Source organism: Oreochromis aureus, linkage group 16, assembly GCF_013358895.1.
Source record: "Oreochromis aureus strain Israel breed Guangdong linkage group 16, ZZ_aureus, whole genome shotgun sequence".
Classification (NCBI taxonomy): domain Eukaryota; kingdom Metazoa; phylum Chordata; class Actinopteri; order Cichliformes; family Cichlidae; genus Oreochromis; species Oreochromis aureus.
In genome coordinates, this window is record NC_052957.1 from 20,172,309 (window position 1) to 20,189,779 (window position 17,471).

Consider the following 17,471-nt stretch of genomic DNA (forward strand, 5'->3'; position numbering starts at 1 on the left):
CCCTTTTAATGTATCTCAATTCAAGTAATCCGAGTGAAACTGGAATCTCTACCTGCTCTGGGTTCTGTTTAGAAGCTTTGGCCTATTGTCTCAGGTCAGATCAGGTAAATAATATGAAGAGCCTCAACCGTTTGTTTAGCTAGTAGGAAGTATTTGCTCCTCTGATGAGAGCGGATAGGAACAGAGAGTAGAGTGCTTCGGAAGGAGAACTGTCTGTTTTCCACTTCTGGCGTCTGTAGCTGTAAACCCACCATTAACCATTAACCGCTAGGCTGGCTGTAGCTATGCACAATGATGGGATTGACTTGCATTCAGTCAAAATTCAGTCATTTGACAATCTAAGAACAGAACGATGTACAAATAGAACAAAAAATGTCAGTCCCATTTCTAACCTCTGACTGAATAGGCAGCTCTAACGTCAGCTTAAACTGACTACTCTTCATTTTCAAGAATCTCAATGAGGCAACGAAGCACAGACCCCTTCGCTTGTGCACACACAGTCCCACTGCTTGTGGAAACATTACGCACACAAGCACATAACCTGCTCTAATTTGCATGTTGAACTCCACATTAGCAATTATGGACAAATTCTCAGTTTCTTTGTATTTCATTTTTTGTGTCAGGTATTATGTGCTTAAAACATCAGGAAGACATAATCCTCAATCCTAACACCTTGCTACAGCTACACCTTCCTCTTCACTTACCCACCTTTTATTTCTGCAGGCTTACTTCCAATATAGAGAGCTAACACCAGCCCCAAGTCTTTCCAAGCTCCATGCAATTTAAAGTCAGTCCTGCTTACGTCTATAGGCTGATATAATGTACCTAAAGGTAAACACCACAGCAATACTAAGCTATGTACTTGAGAACTGCTTAAAACTTTAGCATGCTTTGCTAGCAGCATCTTTGCTAGCAGTTTAGCAAGCTGAGAAAGGTCTTTGCTTAAAGTAGTGCAAACACACTGATGACCCACATTCAATAACTTGCAAGAAAAAAGTTTTGCTCCTCATTGCAGGTAACCTGTTGCATATAACATCCTCCATGCTCTTATTTCATTACGCTCCTTTGGCTGCTGTATAGTAAGAAAATGTGTCAGTCAGTCACCATCAATAAGCTAAACTTGCATGAGTTCAGCAGGTTCAAACCCCAGCTATTCCAATCCACATACTGAAGTATTCTTGGATCCTTAAGCCTTACGTTGCCCCTAATGCATCCATGTGTATATAAATGTTAGACAAGGTACTTCAGTATAGGAAAAAAGCACTTTTAAGAATGTGTGTATGAATGAGTAGAAAAGCGTTATTTGAGTAGCAGTCAGTATACAGCAATACTACTTATCTGTCAATAATTAAAATAAGATCGTAACAGTAATTTAGGTCCAATCCTTACATGTAAATGGCTGATAGTCTAAGGAGAATGTAAGCTATTTGAATGCAGGACTTTAAAAACATGGCTAAACGTATGCAGACCAAATACAGATCGTTGAGTGGTTGCACTTATCCTGTATAGGATTAGGGATTACGTTTCCTGTGTGACCTTATATGCGAAAATCACTATCCCGCTTTCTTTTTGTTGCTTTCACTGTGACAGTAACCATAACGGTCAATTTCAGTGTCATTTCAGCTGAGGGAATAGACCTTAGCTACTTCCATGTTCCGCTTACTGATGCACTTTGAGAGGACAAAAGCTTTCCAGTGTTTTGGAAAGGCAACCCCATTAACACTTTTTCTGGCATCTTGTTAGAATGATGTTGTGATCACCTCTTGCAGTTATATATAGATAATCTGATACATGTGAGTAGTTTGAAAAAAAGCCCACACATGTATATCTGCTAACCTTCAAATTGTTATGTTTGGGTTTATCTTTTGGGTATAACTTAAAGGAAGCTAAAGATAGGATAAAGATAGGTGGTTTAGGCTGTATTTTTTTTCTCACAGGTTATGTGCTACCTCAAAAGCTAAGGGTAAACTAGCATGCTATCCATGCATGGACAAAAAGTTGGATCATTAAAGATGAATTCTTGTCTGGAGAGAGGACGAGCCTGTGACTGCAGCCTGGGGGAGGTGGCAAAAAGCTGCAGTCAGCTTGGATACTGTCCAGCTGTAGGGAATCACATACACATGTATCAGACTGAATAAAACAGTATTTATCTGTCTATTATATCCATATTCAGCTGACAGCAAAAATATGATTTTCTTGCCTTCCACTGTCCTTCACTAAATTATTTAGTCCACCTTTCTACCTTAATTCTATTTATAATTCATGTGTTTTTGTATGTAAAGAATAATTTATGTCCTGTTCTATTATGTATTATGCCACTGCAGCTTATTGATATAATTCTAAAATCATGTCAGAGTAGAACAAACGACCACTCCCTGCTTTACAATTAACTGCAACAGAGCAGCATTAATACAGTTATTATTGAATGTATTCTATTTTTTTCAATTAGATCAGCCTGTTTCACTTTCTATCACACAAACAAATCGGGGTTTATAAATCATTGTCAAGCTTATGCACAGGGACTGAGTTAACATGTACCATGCATCCCAGCACAAAGAAGAACTTCACTGGCTGGTCACAGTAGCACTTGAACATAGTGAGATCCCTCCCCTGTTTACAGTGTTGTCCATGCGGTATATTTTTTTAAGACTGTCTGATGGGACTGTAACATTTCAACCCAAAAACCAAGATCTCTTCCTTTGGTGTGACTGAAACTTTGGTCTGCGAGACCAGATTTTAGTCTCTTAAGTGAAAGTCCCATGACTAACACAACTAACACCACTGCTGTTCATTGAATCTGGAAATACTACAAAAGCTATTTTACAAATTGCAATCAGACTGTGTTGCACACATTTTTAACAGAAATCAATAGAACGAATTCAGTGACAGTTTGGCAACTTGCCGAGTATGTTTCTGTCTCAGAGGGCTTGTGTTTTAAAATCCAGCTTGTAACATTGATTTTAGTTCATCCATTTGTCATCTTCCTTCGTAAAACGTACTCAGATCCTGGCCACAAGTACAAAGTCTTCCCATTAACATACAGATCTTTTCTGTTATACTGATGATTTGGATAAATATGGGATGTGAGACACCTAAAAAGTATTGTTATCATGAACAAATAAGTTCTTGATGTTTGCAGACTTTATATCTCCAATATTTAATGCATTTCATACAGTTATCAATTTATTTCCACTCTCTCTTGTCCTTTTTCTCTTTTCACTTTGTCACAGAAAATCAAACATAACACATCACCCACTCGCCAACTCATTCAACCAAGCATACCAGTGAAAGAGAGGAGAGGAGAGACAGATAGCCAAGTGTGCATTTGTAAAAGTCCTAATTAGTTTATGACATGCATATCACTGAATTGAGGACAGTAAAAGAATGAATTTGCAACTTTTATCTCATTATTTGTCAAGTTAGGCTATCGCCTAAAGCAGTTGGCTGAACACATGTGGTTTGCACACAACAGTTTGCACACAACAAGCCATGAGACACATCTGCACGTGCATGCATACAGCCCTACACTTGACTTTTTGAAACAGGGGATGCATTATTAGAAAATCTCTGCCAGAGTAGTGGTTCAGGGAAGGAAATAAAGAAAATATATGAAAAAAAAGGTTGTGGATGTGTTGATTGGAGCTGAGGCTCCAGGCAGTGAAGGAGGGAACTGTATGGTCTCATTGTGTTGTGTAGACAGGGAATTGAGGATGATGAGGAGGCGTTTCCATGGGAGTGCTGCTGTGTTCTTCTTGAACAGACACATTCCCTTATCTCCTGCCTGGGGAGAAACAAACACTGGCAGCTCATATGAAGGGGAGTTTCCCTGCATCTATTTGAGCTGTGCAGAAAAGCAACAGAGCCCTGATTAAATTTGAGAGACAAAAGTGCAGGACATCCACTAGGCCCATGCTGTCTGTGTTGATAGCAGAACCATCTGTACGTTATCTGTCTTGACAAAGCCTTCCTTCATTTAATTTATATAAAAAGCTGTTTATTTCATCAAACAACAGCTTATCTCATAGCATACATCTCTATTAAAATAAAAGGTGTTAACAGAAGCACATGCTGAATCGGTTTGCCTTTTTAAAGCTCCACTACCAGTGACCGCCCAGAGATCCCAGACTCAGTATATGAATGGGATGGGCAATATGGTAAACGTTTGAAACCTGTCACCATAACGGCAGACTGCATTCATTTTTGCTTTAAATCAGGGCTGTGGGGCATAAATGAAGTAATCAAATTAAGGACAACTTGCAGATTCTAAATGAACAAACACATTTGGGCATAAAATATGGTCGGAAATTATCAGAGTACAAAACCTCTGATGTGTGATGGTGAAAGTAAAAGACTAGAAAAGTGCAGGTTAGCTTAGCATGTGCTCTATGATAGAGCAAATGCTAGTGCTTTATTCAGCAGTCTTCAGTGCTGACGATGCCAGGTCCACAGCACTATGTTTGCTATTCATAGATGATGGGGATTTCTACTACTCTCTGTCTCTGGATCAACAGAGGAAAAAGAACTGAAAGGTGATTATTTACCGAGTTCCACTCTGCACACCACTAAAAACAATATTCACCTTTAAAGTTTTATATATATACATATATAGAGATATATAGATATATAGATATAGATATATATCCGCTCTGTCACGCTGAGGAGAAATATCAGGACAAACGGTATATTGCATGCACACAGAGATCTCTTGTAATAGACTCCATATAGTTCGGCTGAAGCTTTCTTTGGCAGAGGTAATGTTTTCATTGCCATTTGTTGGTTTGTTTGTCTGTGTGAAAGCAGGATTAGGCAAACACTGCCCGGCTGCTTTACATGAAACTTGGCAGAGAGGTGGAGCGCATGAAAAGAAAGGACCTATTAAATTTTCGTGTGGCTCTGGATCACCTTCTTCTTTTAATTCCGAGTTTGTTTTGATTTTTTCGACACAGTGGGGTGCAGTTTGGTTGGGTACGATTATCATTACATGGACTACTGTCAAATGTTACAAAGATGTTGTCTAATGACCCATGCTGATTATTTGGTTCTCAGTAGACAAGTTCCAGTTCTTGGATACACCAAATAAAATCTCAAACTATTATTAATACCTCTTATTGCAGCTTTTGTTTAGAGACACAGGTTTAAAGACTACTAACCAAAATATGGGAAAGTCTGATGTTCTCTGAAAATATTCCAAATCCACAGTTCTGTCACAAATGGGCAATTCCCACCCATGAGTAAGCTCAAACTATGCAGAAATTCCAGTTTTTAATGGAATTTGTTGTGTTATTGCCTCTCTAAGGAGAGGAATAAACTTTAAAACTCAAATATTAGATGGCTTAACATGAAAACTGGTAAAAACATTAATGCTTCCTTCAGAAAAAAACTGTATTCGCGCTGATGGTGATCCTCTGACTTTGCGCACAGCACTTTTATTGTCTCATTACTTCAGTTTACCTAAGACATTATGACCACATGCTTGATAAACTAACAACACGGGTTTCCACAAGCCGTGGCTGTTTTGTGTGTTTAGTGCCTCTGTGGAAGCACATAAACCTAAACAACTAAATGAAATGAGGGCTCAGCTGAAGAGTCTTGTTGAAACAGAAAGCAATAGATTAGAAAAGGTGATTGAGTAAGCAAAGGACCAGACAGGCATGGTGGAGGAGCATACAGAGTGATCTATGTGGACAGGCCTGTAATTGAAGGGAAGGAAAGGACCTTAGCCTAGATCAGTATCTACCACTCGAGCAGCTCAACACCCACATGTTTCCAGAAAGGCAGAGGGAAAGCGAGAACAAGACCCCCAGACGGACGACAAAAGTCTACGAGGATGAGAGAGAGAGGGGTGGAGGTGACGTAGAGACAGATGCTGGACATGTATGTGTGATGTTGGTTCCTCAGAGCTCTGACACAGATGGGAGGAAGACAAAGAGGGAGAGGATGTGAAAGTAAGACAGAGACAGTGACAGATATAGGGAGAAAGGAGATCAACATGTTGAGACAGACCCCTGGAGACACAGCCACCAGAGAAGCAGAGAATTATGGGAGTGCAAATTAAATTACACCGGAAGGGACAGTCAGGTCTGGACCTGCAGGAAACACTGCTCATGGGGCTCTTTCTGTGTGTGTGTGTGTGTGTGTGTGTGTGTGTGTGTGTGTGTGTGTGTGTGTGTGTGTGTGTGTGTGTGTGTGTGTGTGCGCGCGCGCGCGCCAATGTTTATGTAAACAAATAGAGTTTGGCTGTTTATGAATGTTTCATGTTCTTTTGTCTCCCTAGAAAAACAAATCTTATTCTCAGCGTCTCAGTGACACAACCTGATTAAAGCTTATGTACGTGTGCGTGTGCGCATGTACGATTGTTAAGTAACCAGATACATTCAACATCAAAAGGTTTGAAAAACATAAAGGGGTTAAGGAATAAAAGCAACACAAGAATAGGCAGCGGGTGGGCAAACGACATGCACACAACACATACACAAATATACATTAAACATTTATGTACACAGTGAAATAGCTCTGCTGCCTCCTCAATTATGTTGTATGTCATACATGAAATCCCGATTCGTCACTTTAAATGCAGGTTATGCTCATTTCTGTCTGTGCAGACAGATACTGTAGCAAAAAAAATAATAATTTCATGCTACATGCTCAGATGAAGATCATACATAGACAGCTCTCACACAAGTATTGAGTTTTTGAGTGAATTTATTGCAGTGCTTGATTTTTTCCATTGTAAGTGCCTTAAACTGCTTTCTTGTGTTGTGATGTCATTGTGTGTTTTTTTTCGTGCATATACATATGGAAGTTCAGCTTTCTGAAGAAGCTGAAAGAAGCTTTTTGCTGAACCTGAGCAGAGAGGATAGCCCTGTACACTTCATGAATTCATCCTGCTACTTCTCTCAGTGGTCACATCATCAATAAACTCTAGTGCACTAGCCATACTGTAAACGTCCATGCCATAACATTGCCTCCACCATGTTTGACAGATGATGTGGAATGATTCGGCTCATTTCTCGCCTTCTCCATACTCTTATTTTCCCATCCTTCTGGTGCAAGTTCACCTCGGTTTCATCTATCCAAAGAATTTGCTTCAGACCTTTGCAGCCGCTTTTTTGTTTTCTGTGAAAATCTAATTTGCCACTCCTGCTCTCAAGTGTAACCAGTGGTTTGCATTTTGTTGTAAACTCTCCATTCATGAAGACATGATGATATATCTTCCCCCTTGAGAATCTTCTTCACTCGAATAGATGTGAAGCTGTTTTTTTCTGTTTTTTTAACCATTGAAAGAATTCTGTCATCATGCACTTTAATCAATCTGGCCATTCCTAATGATGGCCCTCTTCAGTTCCACTGACACCTCTTTGGGTCTCATATTTAAAATTATAGTGAAAAGATTTAAAATACAAAATCGACTTCAGTCCTAAAATAGCAAGGGAACAGGTTGCCTCAACTGACTGTGAAACTGCTTATCAGTTAATTATCCAATTACTTTTGAGCACACAAAATGGGGGAACTAGTTATAAAAATGTCTTTAATTCTTAAACCATTTACAGTTAAAGCTGAAAGTCTGCACTTCAATCACATATTGGCTGTATTATTTCAAATCAAATCTGGTGGTGTACAAAACTACAAGTAAACTACAAAAAAATGATGTCTTTGTCCAAACAATAATGGAGCTAACTATGATTTTTCTGCTTTGATACGTTTCATTTCATGTTGCCAGTTTTTCACTTCAGTTTGAGTATTTGTTTGAAAAGAAAAGAAAAGAAAAGAAAAGAAAAGTATATATTAGCACTTTCTAAGACTGACATATAATCCTCAGAAATTACTTGTCAAAGTTGGAAAATAATATATCCACCGTCATCAGATTTGGGAGAGAAAAGCAGCCTTTCAGACGTCGCTCAGGTTTAAATAACATTAAAGCAGGGTGATGATGACTTTCACCTGGGGCTGCTAATTTAGCAAATTAGTTGGGTTTTATAGAGACGTTCACGATGCAGACTCTGTTACCTTAGTCAAAGACAACATCTCATACTGACATTGTAATGCCAATCTGCTATCTATTAATATCTCCAGGGCCATTTTTTCCTTTTAAAAAGGTATTTTTTAAACAAGATGTTACGTAAAGAAGGTTTTTATTTTGAAAACAAATATTAATAAATATTGGCTCTTTAATTGATAAATACACAATTGTTGCACTAAGGAGTATTTATAACATTTACCAGACAAAGTATTACCAACCTTGTCTTTTTAATAGAAGATATTTATAACTTAGATCAATAAGAGGGGCATTTCTAAATGTCAGCACTAATAATGGATTTCATGAAAAATACTTTTTGCCTCTGTATTCTTTATTATTTTTAGCACTCACACTGGAGGACTGACCATGCACCAGTCTGTTCTGACTCACAGATACTAAACTAACACAAATACCTCTCATTCTTTTATCAAAAATATCTCTTTCAGCTTTACTGTATAAAGTTGAGTTATACTCTAATGTTGACCTTGTGAAATAAAATATATGTTTTATTCTGTTGCTACACATGTACATACTGCAGCCAAATTGATGACAGGCCACTGTTAAGTTTGCTCATGATTAGCCGGCTAGTTATGAACGTATGTGTATATTGATATTGTTACCAGTTATGATATTTCTCCATCTTCAAGCCAGTTAGCTTTCTGTTACCTCCTGCAAATTCACCTTTCAACCTTACATCATTGATTCTACGATATCGCCATTCTTTCATCTACTTAACTTGCACAGCACTGACAACGCACACATCAAGCACTTACAAACACTATCTGTTAAAATGTCAATTCACTAAGTGTTAAGCCTTCGCAGGACTGGGAGACCCGGGTAGACAGAAATAAGACAGATAAGTATGAATAGTAATAATTATTGTTTCAAGCTGCCTAAAGTCTTTTTATTGTCCAGCAGAGTGATTCTTCAAGGAACTGTAGCTTGTGATGCAGGCCTGGGGTACTGTGCTTTCACAAAGGTCACTGAAGCAGATTAGCAATTCAAATTGGGATAAAGGGGCTAAAAGGCTGCTGTAGCCCTGCCTGAGTCTTATTACATTAGCAAAGAGTAGGAGTGCAAAGGCACACTACTGATCAGATGACATAATAGGGAAGAAGCTTGAAGATATCATAGCAAGTACATAGTATCATGCACTTACTGTACATACTGTACCCATGCATCCACACACTCTTTGACAAACATTACTCACAATATGCTATTTACATACTACAGAGTACAATTTTATTGTGGTGGTTTATCACTGGTATAGTTCCACTAACTATTCCTGTTTACACGCATAGATTATAAGCACAGCCAGCATTCTGGCCATCTGCCCTCGTACAACATCCATCTTGCACAAATGAGCTTGGGATGCAGAAGAATTGTGACAGCAGTTTGAATGCAAGATTTCCTGCTTTTCAAGGTTAATTTCCCCACCTTTGTTATAGTTCTGTTGTAGTGATTATGCAGCCTGCCTGGCATTAGACACATTTGACGATGACTGCTGTTACAATTTTTCAAAACTTCAGTGTTCAGCATGAGAAAATTGCTCAGACTGTGGTGCATGAAACACACACAGAAATACACACAGAAACAAGCTACAAATCCAGTGCCTGTAGGCTAATGATGCATGCACTGTACCCGCTACCAGATACAGTACAAGCAAGGCTAACATCATAAATCCCTTCTGTCCTTGTCAAGCCTTCCTCTCACATCTCCAGTGTCATTTACCATATTCTATACTTTCAACACTGCTGGTTCTCAATCCAGTTCATGGAAGACCCAACAGTAAATAATTAATATTTCTCAGGGGTGTTAAGCCGAACATGAAGGTGTTCAGTTTTGGATTGACTTGACAGAGACTGGATATATCCTATCCAAAGAGTCCAAGAAATTAGGTTGGCAATGGTCTATGTGACATTACAGTTAACTACATAGTCAAAATAAATACAATCGCTGAAGAAAATGGATACATCCTGTGAAAGGCCTTTGCTTTGTTTCAGCGCCATGGACAGTGAACACAGCCTCATGCACAGCTGATGCAGACACAATCCTCTGCAACAGTCCAGTGCACAACAAATGAAACAGGTTGAAGTGTAATTTAACCGATGTGTCCTCAGCTCGTTTTTCATTGTTCAACACGGCTGCCTTGGATACCAAAGCTAACACAAGGCAAAGTGTCTGTGTGTGCAGACGATTATACAGACCTCAATATACTCTGCTGTTTACTTGCACAACCCGGATGCAAGTCAAACGCCTGAGAGACGTGCTCTGGGGCTGCTGTGCTATTGGGACAACAAGTAAACTGGGGACAATGCAAAGCCTGGATTAGGTACAGAAATCACTGGAGTGCTATTAACGATATTGAAACGAGCACCACTCAGAGGCCCTCCCTTCTATTCACAGAGCTGTGTTACACGCGTGGACCTTTGTCCAAATGTCAAATTGTCACTGCCCCAGCCGTAGGAAGCCTTTAACAGGGCAGGAGTGGTAGAGAAGGAGAAACTAGGAGGATTGATAGAGAATGATTGACTGCAGCAGTGTCTGTGGAGCTGTGCTCTAGTCCCCCCCATGCTGTTTCATGATGAACAGCTGACAGGCTAAGAGATGCTGTGGACACTGGTAACCTAACGGTAATATGACCTCTGAAAAATAAATACCAATATACTGACAGATATGCTCAATGGTTGCCATGACTACTGTGAACCCACCCCCTTAAATGCACTGTGTGTGTGTGTGTGTGTGTGTGTGTGTGTGTGTGTGTGTGTGTGTGTGTGATAGCGGCCGGGCCTCGTCAGTCCTACCTTGCACTCCTCCATGCACGTCCTAACCGAGTATGCATCTGTCTCGTATTTCTGAACCAGCAGTTCAAACTCGTGGTATCTGTCCTCCGCCTCCTGGTCAAGACGCTGATAAGCCTGGACACACTCACTGCATCCCAGCACATCCACCCCAGTGGCCATATCCAGGGTGCAGTTCATATCGTCCAGACTCGTAAACCCGTAAAACAAATCCAAAAGTGAGTAGGAATTACAAAAAGAAAGGTACAAATCGCTCAGATTCACGTACGCCAACTGTGTCCCGTTTTCCCCTCTACCAGAGAGGCCCCGGCACACGGTCTCCGCGTCCGTGAAAGTAAAGCAGTCTTTGGACAGGCTGTCGGGGTGACAGGTGTCCATTCGCCACAGAGGTTTGGTAGAATTCCCTAGAAAAATAACATCTTGCTCTCTGGCGAGACGCTGGGGGTCAGGTGATGTTTGGATGTGGTGTCGGTAGTTTGGGTACTCGCCCATGTCTGTAATTGCAAGCCCCTCGCCCGACCGCTTGTCTCGGGTTCGCGTCAGTTTTGCCTCGGCACAGAACCACAAGTGATCAGAGAGGAGGACGGTGATGAAGAGCAGAGAGGCCAGCGACAGTCGCCATCTCTGGGCCCTCTCCGACTCGGTAAATGGCTTCTCGTTCTCTCGGGGTGCAAACCAGTATTTTAAGCCTTCGTCATGCTGCCGACGCATCCAAGCACCCCTGGTCATATTTTAGGAAAGTGCTGCCCTGGCCGACTCCACCGCGGGGGCTGCTCTGCCACAATACTCATTGACTTGTTGGGGGATGGACTCCGGTTGGTTCTCCTCTGTATATCGGTGGGGTGCCGTGCCTCCGCCGGTCCAGGGCGCTCCACTATCGCGCCCGCAGCACTCGGAGCTATTCCGATCCAATTAGCGAGCCCGCACAGATTAAGCCTCGCGCTGCCGCATCCCGGTTCTCCATGGCTCTCCGGGGGGAAACGGCGTCCTCTTTGACCGCATGCCCCCCTCTCCCTACCGTCTCTCCCCGGGTTTGTTCTTTCGGCGGGGGTGCAGGGAGACCAGCTGTTGCGAGCCTCTCGGTGCTGATGCTGCGCGTCTGCCGCCGTTCGCTTTGCAGATTCGCTTAAAGGAGAGCAACGAGCCCCTTTGATGCAGGCAGGCTAGTTTCTCTGTCCCGTACCTGGGCGAAAAACCTAGAATCCTTTCTCCTGTTGGCCATTGTCATCTTGGACCGCGGTTAAGTTGCCGCCATGTTCGTCTTGAAACACTTTTTCGGAGAGCTGGGTCTGTTTGCGTCATCTCCATCGTTGCGATAGCTCCATCGTTGCGCAGTGGCGGAGCAGCTTATTACCTATATGCACACCACATACGCTCGCTCGCGCGCGCGCTCACACACACACACACAAGCGCGCGGAGGGTGAGGGAGAGACCACAGGCACAGAAGGGTAGTTGGTGTTGTTTTGCCTATCTGTTCAGGTCTTCGTGAGTAACAGTCGCCAAATATTGTCCCGGCGGGGAGCAAAAACAAAGAGTCGTGGCGACATCTTTCTTTTGGTGCAGGATAGACGCGTTTCTTTCACATTGAGAAGCATGCAGTTAAGCGGTCGCGTTCACTGTTTGCATATAATCATTAAGATTCATTTATCCGGTCCGTTTCACAGGCCAGGTAAGTTGTGCTGTAAGCCGAACCACAAGCTGAAAATAAAAAGGGTCAAAGAAAAGAAAAGCTTTGAGCAGATTACAGAAAATTAGTCATGCTTGACTCGCTGAGGTAGAAAGCAGCTGAACAAGCAGCAGGTCTGTGCTTGCAGGATTTACAATACTGTTTGTTCCCTTCTATCGGGTCCCGTCCTGCGTTGTGTTTGACCGGTGGGTTTCCAACAAGCACATGGCTTGCAGTGCAGCTTTACATGCAATGCCCCTGCGTGAGTGACAGACAGGAAAAGCGAGAGGGATGGAGAGATAGATGGTAGTTGCTCTTTAGGGCGCGGAAAGTAAATTACAGTATTTATCCTCATCCTTAAAGCTACTAATCATTGTCAGCGTGTATGGCTTGGAGTGCTACCAAAGAGACAAGAGAGTGTTGCTAAATGTTAATGGGCTGCATATAGTGGAGAAGACAAGATATGATTAGCCTACCTGATTAATTTGTGCTCGGAGGCCAGGCGGGAGGCAGCTTATTGTACAATTTGTTGTTGAAGGGGAGAAAGTTCTTTCAGTCCAATTAGTTTTAGTGCAGCTAGCCTCCCTTTGCCAGAAAATATGAATAAAAAGTGAAAATGTGAAATAATTCGGGGAATTAAATCAGAATTTTCCTTATTGTTGGAAAACTTCCAGCAACCTTAATTCAGCCTCACAGACAGCTCACCACTCCACCACTGTCCTCTCTGTAGGAAGCATTAAATAGGCTCATTAAAACTGTTACCAACACAATGAAAAGATTTGATTATTCCTCTGTGTGTGTGTGTGTGTGTGTGTGTGTGTGTGGTGGTTTAAGCTTATTAAAAAAAACCACCTGAACTTATCACATAACAAAACTGTATCTGACAAGGTGTTTGTGTTCAACAACCCCACGAGGATCGAGGCAGTAGTAAAAGCTGCTTCTGTCATGTTGTCAGTAACACAGTTATTTGATTTATTACCAAAATGTCACACACTGAGTTTCAATTTGCTTTATGTTTCTGAACCCCTGTTTGTGTGAGTCACATTAAGATGTAATACCAGCTGAAAGTTCAATTTTCTGGGCCCAGAGTTTGGTTGACTCATTAGCTAGAAATTTAAACCACACATAGTGATTTGCCAAACATCTGTTGTATCATAGCTAGGCGTGTTTGAATGCCTGTTCATCACTCACTGCACTCACGTATTACTGCAGGGGCCTGTGATGTTCATTGTGGGGGATTGATGTCCTAATTTAGCTGGGATTGTCTCTATCCTTGCATAATTTTATGCTCTGTCTTTGACCCTAACTGTGTACTGTGTCTCTCTGTGTACAGTGTATAGTACCATAGTACTGTGCAAAAGTCTTGAGTGGCCCCTTGTTTCTTTCTATTTTGTAATGAACATGGGAAATAAGAGCAGTGATTTACTGAAATGTGCAAAAATGCGTGGAAATACAGTATATAAGCCAAAAAAAAAAAGAGTTTGCACAATTCTAATGAGCTTGACAGTCACCATTTTTGATGACCACCTTCATTCTTCAACACAGCCTGAGCTCTGTTAGACAAGCTTTCTTGAAATCTCTTTAAGTAGTCATCAGGAATAGTTCTCCAGGCTTCTTGAAGGTCAATCCATGAATGATAGTGTCCTGTGTGTGTTTTTCTATCCAGGTATGCTTTCACAGTATTTGCAGTGTGTTTGTTATCATTGTCACACTGAAAAAGAAGCTGTTGCCAATCAGATGCTTTCCAGATGGATCAAATTGTGATTGTACTTTTCTGCATTCATAACAACGTAATTTATGACAAGATCTCCAACACCAGTGATTAAAATACAATGCCAAACATGGCAGAGCTATCACCATATTTTACAGATGGCTGTAGACACTCACTATAACTTTCTTTTGACCACATATGTATATCCTTAAAAGTTGTTTTTTGAAAGCCACCCTTTCATTGCAACCATTTCTTACTGAAGGGTCAGATGCTTCTCTCAGGTCCTGTGTCGCATCTTTTTCCCTATTTCTTAAGGACATTTAAGGACTTTCAGACTGTCCTCCACTTGTCCAGTGTCCTCATATTCTTTAATAACACACTGCAGAGCGCGCTGAGATATGCCAAGTTTTTTCTAGTAGCTCTTTGGGAATCACCTTGTTGGTGCAAAAATAGTATTTCATGCCTGTCACACCATGTTATCTTTGCAGATTGTAGATTCAGTGAAGGAAATGGGAGCAACTGTTGTGTTTTTGCAATAGCCTACAAGCAAAAAAGTGGCTAAAGACAGCATTTAAAATTGTTTCTTTGATAAGTTGTCTGTTATGTTTAGACACAACACTGGTTCATCCCCTGAGTTAGGTGCCTTTTTATGCTGGAGTGATTCATAGGTCAGTGTTAAGAGGCTTAACAAAAGGAAAAAAATAATTTGAAAATAGGGTACAAGGAGTGAAAATGAGTGGGAAAGATGCCTGGAGAACTACTGCTTATGAACACCTTTTGTCTTTAAATAACAACAAAGTCTGGCTCCTTGGAGGGAAAAAATAAAGAGATGAGATTTGCACAGTACTAAGTATATAAACTGTATATAGCATTTCCATGAATATGTCAGGTCCTAAGACAAGACTGATCAACAACATATGGGGCGTGTGTGTTTGGCACAGCAGAGAGGTGTCAGCTTCTTCCCACTCCCAGTGTTTTTTTACCTGTGTGTTTATGTGTGTGTGTGAAGGAGACAGAAATAGTGCCAGGGCAAGAGTGAGACAGAGTATACAAACAGAGACAGAGGGGAAAGAGAGAGAGGAAAGGAGAGAGTCTGTGAAATGAATGCAGATTGCTGGCCCCCTAAATCTGGAGCCATCACAGTAACAGTAAGGGCTGGCAGACATGACTCATCCACTATTCATGCTGGGGGATGTGTGTGTTAGTGTGTGTGTATGTTTTCTGTGAAACAACTGTAGCCTATATACATGTGTAAAATTGACTGCACCGTCACCTTATAATGATGTTGCTCTTGTTACATCAAAGGTAATTTACACAGCTTAGGGCCTTACCCGTTTTTACATTAAAGTTTCTAGGACATCAAAAGTAGTCAATAAGCAATAAGTCATTCAATATCAAAAAGCCTTTTTATATCTATTCTTACATTACTGCCTTGTCTGGCTTGTCAAAGGCATCATCGTGCAGACAAAGCTGAACAAAATCTATTTATAAATGTCTATTTAAAACCGCTTAATAAACAAATCGAAACCACCCAAGCGGAGCGTTCAGTGCTTTTCACTGGTGTCTTTGATTCTTTTTCAGCTATTCTGATTTCGACTACAAAAAAAGTAATCACATCCTATATTGTTTTCATGAGTCATACAAGGAGATTAAACTGATGCTTTTTATAACTGATGCTGAGAGTGATGGTTCTTTAAAAACCCGTGTTTAACGAGAAGTCTGTCAAGTAATTGCCTTTTTTGTGTGCGCACTGAAGTTCACTGCTGCTTACATCAGATAACTGTACATGTGGCCGTTTGCCAAATGTTGTCATATTTGGAGCATTCAGACATTCTGTGAACTATACCAGCACTGAAATGAACATCTTTAACCTACACTCATTGTATCTCTTCTTATTCTTTGTCTGCTGTTTATGGTGGGCCTTTAGATGCATGTTCCTTTTCCTTTCTTTTTTCCCCTGATCTCAGTGATCTGTCAGCATTTCAATCCTCTTTTCTACTACCATCATCCCTCTTCTTCCTTCTCTCCCTTCTTTTACTTAGTAAACCCTGTAGGGTTATTCTCATGTGCACCCTTCTTATTTCTCAGTTACCACCAGCCTCTCTTCCTCTTTTCCTCTCTCTCCATCTTTCTTGCCTTTTATCTGCCTGACGTCAGACAGGAAAAAGAGACAGGCTCAGCATCTGTGATTGGCCAGAGAAGACAACGCCCTCAGCCCAGGCTCACATCCTGAGTGGATGTTACAAATATGATATAATGTTCATGCTTAAACTGTATTTTTTTTTTATTTCATGGAAGAACTATCATTTGAATAGAAAAAATATATAGTTAGTCATAAATACCTTTAAATCTTTATTACAGACAGTGCTGTAGGAGGAAGACAGATCCTCTCTGACCCCAGCCATCCTAGACGCAGACTCTTCCCACTCCTGCTGTTAGACAAGTGGTACTGGATGCATGCAGACCTGCAACAGCAGCTTAAGAGACAGATTCTACCTGCAAACCATGAGGCTACTGAAATGCTGAAAACCTAATTACAATCCACAATCACCAGAATTACAGAATTACATCCCTGCCCCCTGAACCTCTACAATAGAATGTATATATTCATGTGTTTATATATAAGTACATATATATGTGCTCAAACCCAATTCCAAAGAAAAAAAAACTTGCAACGGTGCAAAATTTAAATAATCGGAGAATGCAATGATTTGCAACTCTCCTAAAGCTGTATTTTTGTCACAATAGATCTAAGAAAAAATATCAAATGTTTAAACCGAGGAAGTTATAGACCATGATATGTATAGCAAAATAGTGCCTCCAGTATCTTACAAATCCAGTGTTTTTCCACATTTAGTTTATAGCTACACTTACATGCACTGATACACGCAGTGGCTATTTTATTAGTTAGACACACAAAGCTGAAATCATCCCAGTGTAGCAACCATGATTTAGTCAGTGATGGTGTTTTACTTGACTGTATTATACTGAGTGCTTCTAGTATTCTACGCCCTCATGAATGCAAATAAGAGTGACAAAATGTAGCCGTGCTGACAGTTTTCTAGAATTTTTTTTAATTATTATTATTTTCCTGATAGCCAGTAGGCTCCATATATTTATAAAGAGTGAAAATCAATTAAGGTATTCTCAAGATTTGATAGTGTCACTATACTTTTGAATTACAACACTGAAAACTTAAAGTATTATATTTTCTTTAGTGTTTTCCATCACTGCTTCTGATACTTTTCAAGTAATGTGCAGTTCTTCAGAACTATG

The 17,471-nt window shown here is 40.7% G+C and overlaps 1 protein-coding gene across 1 annotated transcript in view; it reads right to left on the reverse strand.

Annotated features, from left to right (window-relative positions):
- Positions 1 to 12,460, reverse strand: part of LOC116316023 (transmembrane protein FAM155A) — an 86,110-nt gene extending 73,650 nt beyond the window's left edge. The window contains exon 1 of the mRNA XM_031734473.2: positions 10,822 to 12,460. Coding sequence (XP_031590333.1) covers positions 10,822 to 11,547 — 726 coding nt within the window. The 5' untranslated portion in view covers positions 11,548 to 12,460. The remainder of the gene's footprint in view (positions 1 to 10,821) is intronic.
- Between the last annotated feature and the right edge of the window lie 5,011 nt (positions 12,461 to 17,471).